Source organism: Garra rufa, chromosome 1 (genome assembly GCF_049309525.1).
Source record: "Garra rufa chromosome 1, GarRuf1.0, whole genome shotgun sequence".
NCBI lineage: Eukaryota > Metazoa > Chordata > Actinopteri > Cypriniformes > Cyprinidae > Garra > Garra rufa.
Genome location: NC_133361.1, coordinates 12,303,785 through 12,316,711, shown reverse-complemented (window position 1 = coordinate 12,316,711; position 12,927 = coordinate 12,303,785). Strand labels below are relative to the sequence as shown.

At 38.3% G+C, this 12,927-nt stretch overlaps 1 protein-coding gene across 1 annotated transcript in view; it reads left to right on the top strand.

Moving 5' to 3' along the window:
• Positions 1–12,927, top strand: part of LOC141330614 (uncharacterized) — a 71,783-nt gene that overhangs the window by 44,269 nt on the left and 14,587 nt on the right. Inside the window, 1 exon segment of the mRNA XM_073835535.1 lies at positions 8,009–8,857. Within this exon segment, the coding sequence (XP_073691636.1) occupies positions 8,009–8,857 (849 nt within the window).

The following is a 12,927-nucleotide window of genomic DNA, read 5'->3' as shown; positions in this document are numbered from 1 at the left end:
ATAAACATTTAGTGCAGCAGCAGCAAACATTTGAGGAAAATATGAGGAATACATTCAGACCTGATCCGATTTTGAGCGCTTTTGTGTGTTCATGTGTGAGATTGTTTAGGTGTTTGGAGAGAGAACTGTTACTGAATGACAATCAAAGTTTGAGATCTGTGAGGGGAACTGATGCTGTGTTTTATTTGAACTCTTTTGGCATTTTTGACAGATTGAATTTGTTACTTTCTTTACATTGTTAAAATATACTAGGACAGACACTGCTAAAGTGAGCCAAGTGAGGCATTATAAGGCTGTCGTTATTACAGATAAATATGAATAACATATTCCTGATGCTCTGTTTTATTACTTAAGGTTTCATGATTTATTCATAGCCAGCTATGAGGTCACCGAGGTCCGGACCTCTGTCATTTTTTATATTCAAAAGTAAAATGTCAAGCTCTTTGAATGAGTATTTATCTGTTTAAACCACCTCATATCACATAAGTGTTTGCAATTCATGTTGCTGCGAGAAGCTAGCGCAGTGAAGGGGGCTTGAGAACGTGTTGAGTGAGAGCGCGGGTGCAGCAGCCTACGTTTGTTGCCAGATCCAGCTATTATACGTGTTTTTTCAGCGTATAATCGGAATCAAATAATCAGTTTCTTACAGCAAACACTCAGAATAAAGTGAGATGATCTGCTGATGGTGATTCTGTACATTTATTTCCGTTTTTATGCTTTCAATTCAATATTAACAATTACAGTATTTATATTTTTGTTATCAATTAGAATAAAACAAACTCAGTGATTTATATATATATATTTTTTTTTGTGTGCAGATTAGCTCCTCACATTACAATTCATCATCAGTGAAGCCCCTCCCACTTTACTTCACCAATAAATGCCAGAATATTCCCATCAGTTTACAAGTGAAGACCAGCATTAAAGCATCAAGAAGAGCTGAAATCCACAAAGACAGAGTTGATTAAAGAGTACAGAGAGATCCAGAACCCTGCAGAATGAAACACACTGAGGAACAAACAGGTTGGTGTTTATACTTCATTTCATTCATGATGCTGAAGAACATTCATGTTATAAAAATTTAATCAGTTCATCAGATTTAAATAAACACTTGAAATATGTAAATAAATACTATGAAGTATATACCAAATGTACTGTTATGACTTTCATCAATATAGGTTTACAAACTTATATACTGATTGTCAATATTTGTATTTCTCTATAAGTTATTCATAGTTATAGAGATTATTATTCCTACAATAACTTTGGTAACAGGGTTGATGAATGTTATCAGCACCACTTTGGAGACAATGGATTGAGGTGATTTGTTTTGTCCTCCCTGTATGCTATAGAAAGAGCCAAGGAGGAGAATCATATCAAAAGGAACAGGGTTGGGTGAAACCTGTAGAACACAAATAATGCTAATACAAATATTAAATTTAAATTTAATTAAATCTGCAGTCAGACTTAAAGCTTGTAAAATTCGTGCAATGGTTGTGAAATGATGCCCCACTCCACAATATATATATATATTTTAATATATAACAAATAAAAATAATTCCAAAACATTCCTAAAACTATACAAAATGCCCCACTTCCATTCAAAAACCCCCCAAAAAACTTGAAACGTGAAATAATTATTTGTGGCCAGCCCTTAATAGTTAAAGTTTCAGTATCAGTTAAATATCTGTTTGAAAGTTGGTGTCAAACTAGGGCTGCCCCCGACTAAAGATATTCCTAGTCGACCAACACTCCTGCATTTTAGCGATTAGTCGAATAATCGTTAATTTATGATATTAATATAATAACTTGCGTATATACTAGGGCTGGGCGATATATCGATATTAAAAATATATCGATATATTTTTAAACGAGATATGAAATTTGACCATATCGCATATATCGATATAGGCTGCGTAGTTCAAACTGCGCTGTGAGCCTTGCTCCAGCAAACTGCTTTAACCCGGAGCTCTCAGCACTACTTCGCGCGCACCTGGCCACGCCCCTTCTCTTTCAGGCACAGAGAGAGGAGGGGCTGGACTCTGGAGCAGACACTCCGCCGGCACTCTTCAACAAACATGGAGGAAGCAACAACATCTGCTGAGCATGCGGAGAAATTGGTTGGTAAACGAAAAAGTAGCGGCTCAGTAATATGGAGATGGTTCGGATTCAAAGTATCTGATGAGAAACAAAACCATGTCATATGTATGGAGTGCCATAAAGAAGTTACAGCCAGGGGTGGAAGCTAGGGTTGCCACCCGTCCCTTAAAATACGGAATCGTCCCGTATTTGAGAATGAAATTGCGCGTCCCGTTTTGAATCAATACGGGACGGGTTTTGTCCCGTATTTTTTATAATTTTTTTTAAAGCAGCGTCTCATGCAAATAATCACTGCGGTAAAGCCAGCCGCGGTTCAGAAAAACACGGTCAAGCCAGCCGCGATTGATTTTAAGTGTGCGCGCATATTACAGTGATTACGGTAGTTTCAGAAACAACACAGAGAGAACGCGCTTGCAGAGGGCTTTTCATTTAGACGCCCAGGACTGAGAGATAATACTACAAAATGCTCGTGAATTTTTACTTACTTATTTATTTGCATTTCTGCTTTAATATCCGTTTTATTTATTGGTGTACTTGACGGTTCTTTTCTGAGAAATGGGACATTATTAGACTTTAGAGTCTAATAAGTAGAAAAAAAACAATGATCAGTTCTTATTCAGGACGGCATTATATGCAAAACTCATGAAACCTTTTTACTGCAGCATTTTTTAGATATGGGACATTATTACATTTTAACGTGGTATATAGACCCCATTTCTAAAAAGTAGAAAAAAACAATGATCAGTTCTTATTCAGGACGTCCCATATTATATGCAACCCCCCAATATCGGGATATATATCGTATATCGATATTCAGCCAAAATATATCGGGATATTAGCCTAGAATCTAGACGCGCCCCTAGCGGCAGCAAATTACATTTGCTTCTAAGGTCAGTCTAGTTACTCTCAATTCACTTAAATTTCCGAAAAATCCAAGATGTACCGGGCCAATCACGAGTCGGTGGGCGGGCTTAACATGATGACGTCTGACCTGCCACCATAAATTCAGTCAGACATGAATTCCTGGTTCCGTGAATTAAGCGTGGAAAACTGAACAGTATTTATATATTTTTTTACTTTTGATACACAGCCACGTCCATGTGTCCTGAGCAGGAGCTCGTTACATCTGAACGCGCTGTGGTGTAGAATACGCAAACACCGGAAGCGATCTGTGGCGTGTATACGACACTCATTGTTTACACAGCACAAGAGATTGTGGATATAGCGGCTATTCAAACTGGTAATTACTTGCACTTGTCCTGGTTGTTCAAACCCATTTAAAGCTGAAAAAGATTACGTTTGCTTGCGCAAACTCATCCTGGACTTTCTTTTTTTTTTTTTTTTTACATATTTCCCCTTTCGGTGTTTGCGTATACTACATCAAAGCGCGTTCACATGTGACGAGTCGAATCATAGATATGCTAAACTCGTGCTCATGACAGATGGACGTGGGTGTGTATCAAAGTTAAAAAGAAAATTATATAAATACTGTTCATTTTCTTGCAAAAACCGATCGTTTCGTGTCTTAGGACATCAATGTATCGTCACGAGCCGCAGGGTGTAATTTGGATTTGTCTGTGCATGTTTTTGTTTACTTTTAAAGGTTTAGTGCCCATCTATGTCTATTATTTAGCTGACAGACTGCACAGTGCACTGATTTTTGTTAAAAATCTTCGTCGCTCTGACTACGTCACCTGACCGACTAAGTCTCTGATTGGTTGTAGCGCTATCCTATTGCGTGGCGAGGAGTTTGAAAGACAACCGTTTATCCCACCCCTCCGGTTGAGCCCTGTCTATGGAGAGTGCCCAGACCCTACATTTATGTGGGTCTGGCTTGCCAGGCTATCGGGATATGACTTTTGGTCCATATCGCCCAGCCCTAGTATATACAAGGAAAGGTACAGTCCAAGTTGAAGTTTAACACTTCCATATTACAGAAAATGCTAAAGCTTGATATTAGCGCGTTCAATTTGAAAATTGAGTGCTTAAAATAGAATAGTAAAGTGTTTAAAGTATGCAGCGCTTATGGACACAAAAATCAGTGGTCGGAAGATTATAGGCTAATTATTATAACATAAAAACAGCAATCAGACTGCCTGTGGATTTTAATAATTTATTATAAAATCCAAACTGTAACAGTTACATGTAAAAAAAAAAAAGTTAAAATTTTTTTTAAAAAAATTATTTCTTTAAAATAAATAAAATAAACATATTAGTAACTTAGGCCTTGTACAAAACAAGGCAAAAAAAATAAAAATAATGTAGCAAAAACGCTGTTTGGAATAAAAATACAGTGGAAAATCAATTTAATTTTTATATTGTTCAAAAGGAAAATGAACACAAACGAACAATTTAATAAATGCACATGGCACATCACACAACGCCAAAACTTAAAATAAAAAACAAGGCAGCAAACAAATTAACAGTCTAAGTATTTGATTAAATTGTTTAGAACAACTATATTTCAGGCAAAATGTGGAACAAATAATTTAAAGAACACTAATACAAATCAAAAATATCAGAGCAAAGCCGCAAACTGCCATTAAAGCCGAGTTCAGACTGCACGATTTTCAAAGCAATCGCGTCACAGGTGTTTTCACACTGCATGACTATCTGGGGTAGCATTCTGTCGCTGCTGTGTTCACACTGCACGATGGATCGGCGACAGGAGGTTTCACACTGCATGACTTTACAATAGGAAGAATCGCCGACAACTTTGTCCCGGTCCGCAAACTACGTCTCACAACCAAACACACGCGAGAAGTGACATGGAAACAACGCGAGGTCAGGCGTGCAAGTTCTCACATGGGACTGGTATTATTATAAAAAAATGGTGGCCCGCAAGAAGCTTGTCATACAAATAGCATGTGCACTCATTTGCAGCGAAAAGAAAATAAGCCGAAGCTATTCTTGTTGATACTGTGGTCTATAACTCCTCCTCCAACTTACCTCTGGCCTGGATGTTGCTGTCTCATTGGCTGTAGGTAATCGCCGATGTGATTTTCAGTCAGATCACCTTTCACACGGCATGATTTTGAATCGCCGCCAGGTCCAGATATTTAGCATGCCAAATATTTCACGGGTGTCTGCGACACGTCGGCGATTCTCTCAGATCGCGTCTTTGATAGTTCACACTGTGTGATTGTCACTCACGTGAACGAGCACCGATTTGCCCTGTGATCTCGGGAATTTGTCGGCGATTTCTCAAAACCAGTCGGCGAGTCAAAATCGGGGCTAAAATCATGCAGTCTGAACTAGGCTTAAGACGACGGATGAGTCTTGACCTGAAACAACAAATGGCAAACAGAATAAAAACAACTTCTGCATTATATAAAAACGAATAAATAAAAATAATATGTATTTATTTGTTTGTATAGCCTACCCGTTATAAAAATAGCCGTTATTTCAAATATAGCCTAACGGATAGCAAACAGAAACACTACAAAAAGGAAATTAAGCATTCTTACCTAAGCTTTCAATTCGATTTTATTTTTTTCATATTATGTGAGAGGAACACCAGCTTGTCCACATTGTTGGGAAGAAGGGAGCTTCTCAACTTGTTCACAATGAAGCCGGCCTTTGAAAAGATGCGCTCTGATGGAGTGGATGTGGAAGGGATACAGTGGAGGCGTTTAGCTGCTTTAGCGAGCTTTGGATATCGATGTTCATTTTTTTGCCACCATGCCAATGGTCCCGAATCAACCTATGTTTAATCTGCCAAGTACATTTTTAGTTCATCCTTCTCTTCTGCATGCTCCTCCTCATCAATGGCCATCAGCATGGATATCTCGGCCTGCTTTTCCTTTTTTGGTTCGGGCTCACCCTCCTCTGCAGGGCGAATGCTGTCATGATCACTTTCTGGCGCAGCTTCTGTAGATAAACTTTCTGGCAGATCCGACTCCGTGGAGTACGCATCTTCTCGTTCCAGTTGGTCAAAGAATGACAAGCTCTTAAAACGTGGGTCTAAGATAGCAGCTTGTATATAAATGCTGGTCGCGATATTTTCCGTCAGTGTCCATCTCGTGTCAATTTCTTTTGCTAGTTCTGTCTTTAGTGCTTTTGTGGTGGGACTGTCTTCGTTGCGCAGCACCAAATGTCGTCTCTTCATGTTTATTAACATGGGCAGTGTGGCAAATAGGGATGCGTTTAAATCCTGAGAAAGCAGCTCAGCTGTCAGCCAATGTGCTGTTGTGAGATCTAGACCTCGTTCAGACCGTTTGGTAATTTCAGGGTCTGACAGCACAGCTGTAACCGCCCATCTCTGTTCCAAGAGTCTCTCCAGCATGAAGTACGTGGAGTTCCATCTTGTGGAGACATCTTGGATAAGTTTGTGTTCTGCAACATTCTGCTGCTTCTGTTTATGAGTCAGAGCTGTTGTAGCCTTGGTACTTTTCTTGAAATATCCCACAAGGCGTCTAGCAGCAGCGATGCATCGACATATGGGGTCAGTTTTAAGAGCCGCATTTATGCATAACTGTAACCTGTGCCCTGCACAACGGACGCCCTTCGCATTACCCCAGGATGGATCATTAGAAATCAGTTCTGTGCCCAACACCATATAAGCGGCATTGTCATGTACGACTGCTACCCTCTTTTCTCCAGGTATTTTAAATTCTTCCATCACTTCACTGAGTCGCTCTTTTATGTTGGTAGCTGTGTGGCTCTCCTCCAGCACTTTTGTTTCCAACACAAAAGAATGTAGTTGCCAATCTTCAGACATGAAGTGTGCAGTAACGGTCAGGTAACCTTCACTCTGGATAGAGGTTCCATGTGTCTATTGTAAAGCTGACTGCTGTACAACTTTGTATTTTCTTAACAAGAATTTCTTTAGTTGTGTTGAACTTACTTGTTAAGCCATGCATTATTGTGTCGCGTTTGGGAATGGTGTAGCCTGGTTCGAGGAATTCAAAAAATTTTTTGAACCTCTCACCACAGACAACGTTGATCGGTCTCATATCAAGTGCAATGAAATCGACGATTTTCTCTGTGATTTCCCGCTTTCTTTCTCACTTAGAGGGGGTCTCAAAACTAATCTCTGCTGCATCATTGTTGACTGCGAAGTCGAAGCGCACGGCACCACATCATCGCTGCTATATTGTGGATGAGCCTAGAGACAAATGCATGTCAAAAACCATGAATATGATTTAACATAACAGCGCAAATGTTTATATCCTTATTGTTAAAACGAGGGGCTATGTGAGGTGGTTAACGTTACTTACATGTTTTAAATGATAAGACATATTTGATGTTGACAAGTGATAGGCAAATGTTTTCCTGAGTTTGCAAACAGCCTTTTTAGGGCGTCCTTCGACTTTTCAAAATGATCCCACACTTCGGACTTTTTTCCTGACATAATTATTAGCATCAGCCAGACACCTCTCCCACACGTGCGCTTTGGTATACCGCGAGGCACGAGATCACTTTGATCTCTCGTTGCTGCGCAGCCCCCTTTTTTTTTTTTTCGACTAACCGACTAATAAATATTTATTCGACCAAGCCCTCTTCATATCGACTAACGTTTAGTCGACTATTTGGGGGCAGCCCTATGTCAAACTGTGGCAGTAATTGTCATTCATCAAATATATTGAATAATTCTCACTACAAAACATGGGGTTTGTCTATAATGTTTTGAATATAATAACGGGAAGATCAGTGTACTTCATTCTTGTGGAGATTTATATAGTAGAAGAAATATATAGAAAGTCAACGTGATGGGAATATATATAGTAGTTGTCTACTTTGTTACATCAGTGTTCACTTGTATGTCCTTTCACTTCATATTCTTTAATGTTCTACAATTTTGATGTACTGAAAAATATATATTTTTTAATTTCAGATGTTTTGGAAGAGAATGAGGAGAGTGAAGAGCTGAGTGAAGTGGAGGAGACACTTTTAAAGAAAAAAAGAGCCAAGAAGTCTTTCACATGCACTCAGTGTGGAAAGAGTTTTACTGGTAAAAGTAGCCTGAATAGACACATGAGGGTCCACACTGGAGAAAAACCACACACGTGTGATCAGTGCGGGAAGAGTTTTACTGTTAAAAATCACCTGAGTCGACACATGAGGATCCACACTGAAGAAAAACCGTACACATGTGATCAGTGCGGGAAGAGTTTTACTGGTAAAAGTAGCCTGAAGAGACACATGAGGATCCACACTGGAGAAAAACCGTACAAGTGTGATCAGTGCGGGAAGAGTTTTACTGTTAAAAATCACCTGGATCGACACATGAGGATCCACACCGGAGAAAAACCACACACCTGTGGTCAGTGCGGGAAGAGTTTTACTGTTAAAAATCACCTGAGTCAACACATGAGGATCCACACTGGAGAAAAACCGTACACGTGTGATCAGTGTGGAAGGAGTTTTACTGTTAAAAATCACCTGAATCGACACATGAGGATCCACACTGGAGAAAAACCGTACAAGTGTTCACACTGTGACATGAGATTCATTCAGTCAGGAATTCTGAAAACACATGAGAGGATCCACACTGGAGAGAAACCATTTACATGTGTTCAGTGTGGGATGAGTTTCACAAACAAACGTAGTCTTGAGGTTCACTTGAGTGCTCACACTGGAGAGAAGCTGCATGTATGCCACCAATGTGGGAAGACTTTTATTCATGTTAGTTATTTAAAACAGCACCAAATAATTCACACTGGAGAAAAACCTTTCATGTGTTTACACTGTTACAAGAGATTCAGTCTGGCAGGAAATCTGAAAACCCACGAGAGGATCCACACTGGAGAGAAACTGCACACGTGTTCAGTGCAGAAAGAGTTTTGCTTTTAAAATTCACCTGAAGATACTGAAGAAATGTCTATTGTTAAATGTCTATTAAATGGCCTATTTTAAGTACTGTGACAATAAAATTATTTACAAATGAAACTACATGAATAATTCACTCGTCAATGAAATAATATATTTATATAGGCTAGTCCAGGGGCGTAGCTTGACCCTTTTTACTGGGGCACGTGCCCCAGTAAAAATATGCTGTGCCCCAGTAAAATCTCAAATTTGAGTTATAATTAAAATTGATAATCCCAAAATAAAGACATTAAACTACATGCAACAACTGAATTAAAGAGTAATGGGGGCCTGTGCCCCAGTAGATCTTTAGGTCTAGCTAGTGGCGGTTCTACAATGAATTGCTCCCTGGGCGAGACTCCCTGTCGGCACATAAAAACACATGACAAAACTTCACATTTTATTGTAGTAATACTATATGTCTTCCTGTAACAGACCAATTTTTGCAGAAAATAACTAAAATATAAACGGCTCATAACTTAAATAAATATACTCTGTACAAACAAATATTATTTAAGAAAAATAATTTTAAATTATTAAGAATGATATACAAATAAAATATAGAATAAATCACACTAAAGAAAATTTTATTATTTCACTGCAGAACAGAAAACACAAACTGAAACTAAAATCTGACATTTCTGGCCTTTCTAGATGCAAAGTCATCAATAATGGCATCTAATCTAAGAAATGTTTGTCTTTTAAACTATCTACACATATGTAAATTACACTGGCTGTTTACAGTAGCCAACATTAACACAAACAATGGAAAAAATAATAACTGTACTTGCAACAGTTTTGTTGCAAAGTATAATTTCGTGTTTCAATTTAATTAGATCTCGTGTTCTATACACTCCTGAAAAAAATAGAAGTGTAATGGATTTAATAGTTATAATGGGAATTGTGTGGTGGGTGGGAAAAGTGCCCAAAACACACTACAATAAGGAATTTTGAAACAGTTTCACTGGAAAAAAAGTTAATGGTTCAAAATGGTATTTAATAGAAACCATTATAATTTCTGTGATGGTTTTATATTTTTAAGGAAGCAGACCGACGAGAGAGGTAAGTGATAATAATGACAATGTTTAGTTCAGCAGAGCAGTTTTGAAGATGATGATGTGCAGAACCGGGTAAGTATAGCAGTTCAGATAAATAGTTTCTTTGGAAGTTGGTTGTTGACTAAATTAAGATGATTTCCCTTTGCAGGAACAACGGGAGGAGATCTTCGGGGCAGGACACAAACACACACCGTTGGTGTCCAGCTGGCTGACTACGGCACACACACACCGCTGACTGGAAACAGAGGATTGGATACAGACTGGAACAAAATGAGAATACAGGTAATTAGGATCAGGAAAGTAGCAGGGTAGGTTAGTTTGTGAACTCGGCACAGTAGCACAATGAGTCCGCTTCGTGCAAACGAGCCCGGACATTGAGTGGTGTGTGAAGTGTGCTTATATGTGCTGCTGGAGATTAGGTGCAGTTGCGTGTAATCAGAACTCTGGTGAGTTTTATGGCTGCGTGAGGGAGGTGGAAGAACCTGGCCAATCCGTGACAATATTAGGCTTTTTTTGTGTTTTTTTTTTTTTTTTTTTTTTTTTTTTTTTTAGCACGGTAAGCATAGCAAGCATCATAAGCAAGAAGGCTAACAAACCTAAGAGTTAACTTATACCAATAATTAACATAATGACATGAATACCTTAATTATACAGAGAGAACATTGTTGCATACCTTTATCTTTTGCGCGTTTCTCCTCATCTTCTTTTCTTTTTTCCCTAAATTGGGCACCTGACAGCTTTGGCCTTTTTCTCTCCTTCGTTGTGTTTACTTTGTTATCGACAATCAACAGATTTCCCATCCCCCAACGCTGTCCCTTACCAGAATTCAAGACTAAACCAATTCACCTCCACATCATAATCGTTTTTTTATTACCTAATTTTATTAGCCATTTCACAAAATTGTATAAATAAATGTGCAAATTATTGGTCTGTGTTTATAATATTTTGAATGAAATGTGCGATATTTGTAAGAAAGTCAGGTGTCACTGACATAGTTTAGCCCCCGTCCTCTTCGTTTGGGAGAGGTGAACTATATTCTGCACCCCCCAACACCCCCTCCCTTCTCCTCTCCGCTCGCTCAGCTTCTGTGCGGCTCCTTCAGCAGCAGGGGCGGCACATCATAGATAATAGAAAACTGCTTAGCGGCACAGATATTTTTTTCCCTCCAAGTTCGTGTGCCACCCCCCACGTGTCATGAAAAAATGCCGCCCCTTTCACCAATGCCTAAAACTGCCACTGGGTCTAGCATCCCCTGGGCTAGTCTATTAATTAGACAAAATAAAATAGAATATATGTGAAATTCGACCTTTAAAACGCATTCCAGTAAAAAATCTCATTCATATAGCATAATTAACTTTACTAGCATGTCGATCATTTACAGTATCATTTACATTCAAAACTTTAAGTAAAGAGATCGAAATGAAGGAAAAAATAACGAATATGAACAAATGATACAAATATTACAGAAAAAGAGGGTCAGTTAATAGACTTACAAGACTGTGGGATGCATAAAATGTTTATTGTAGGCTTATTTTATTTGATTTACCTTATGTAATATTTATTATTAGCCTATTTTGAATGCTGTCTACATCGCGCACAGACTCGCGTAGACAACATCACAATATTGTTAATATAATCATTTAATATTGTATTGATTTCTATAATAACTAATAACCCATAAACCCAGGACATAAACCCTTTCATGGGTTGTTTCTATGGTTATTGGCATGGTTAAAGGTTATATTTTAGTTTTTCATACAACATTAACCTCTTAAACTCTGCGGAAAAAAAGTGTTTCAAAAAGTGTTTCAAAATGTTGCTGCTTCATTTACACGACCTTCCTCATATAGTATCAGCCCAAATATGGTCTCATTTGAAAGCTTAGAGTCTCCTCTTTACGAGGAATACCATAACTTCTAGTTTTATGATTCATAAAGTAGTAAAATTATGCTTAGAATTTATGTTGTTCCACACACAAATTTCCGCCTAACGATTGTGAAGAATTCTTACAAAGAATGTGTTTTTCTTATATTTTTCTCAAAACAGACAAGTCATATATCACAAGAAAGCTCTCATTCTCAAGAATCTGACCATATAAATCATTTTATTGTGTGACAAACACAGATCGAATAATCTTCAATTGAATCGCGATGTCAGAATATAATAAAAAGTGTTTCAAAATTGTTTCAAAATGTTGCTGCTTCATTTGCATGACCTTCCTCATATAGTATCAGCTCATAAATGATCTCATTTGAAAGCTTAGAGTCTCCTCTTTACTAGGAATACCATAACTTCTAGTTTTATGATTCATAAAGTAGTAAAATTATGCTTAGAATTTATGTTGTTCCAAACACAAATTTCCGCCTAACGATTATGAAGAATTATTACAAAGAATGTGTATTTCTTATATTTTTCTCAAAACAGACAAGTCATATATCACAAGAAAGCTCTCTTTCTCAAGATTCTGACCATATAAATCATTTTATTGTGTGACAAACAGAGATCAAATAATCTTCAATCGAATCGCGATGTCAGAATATTACCTCAAGAGTAAAATGACATATTCTATAACTTTCCTCCATATTCTACTGCTTCAGTTAGCCGCAAATAGCCACAAACTAAACAAAAAGCCATTTTATCTTTTAGATTAGGATCTCTTCTTTCAAACGAGACCATTCTCACGTTTCTGCGTTGCTTCATTGCTGAGAAATCCGTTGTTTTGCCAGACGCGCTTTTTCCTCCACTTGCGCTCTTATGTGTGTGCGCTCTGAGCCGCTCAAGCAGCTGCGTGTGTGTCTGCGGCCGCGCTCAGAGCGTCTCAGTAGATCAGATTACACTCTCCGGCCGCCCGCTGTGCTGAACACAGCTGTGAACGATGACACAGACGCATATCCAGCGCGTAGAAGAAGAAGTGTCATGGAGAGGTTCCGGGTCACACAAGATGCTTCGACGGTTCGGG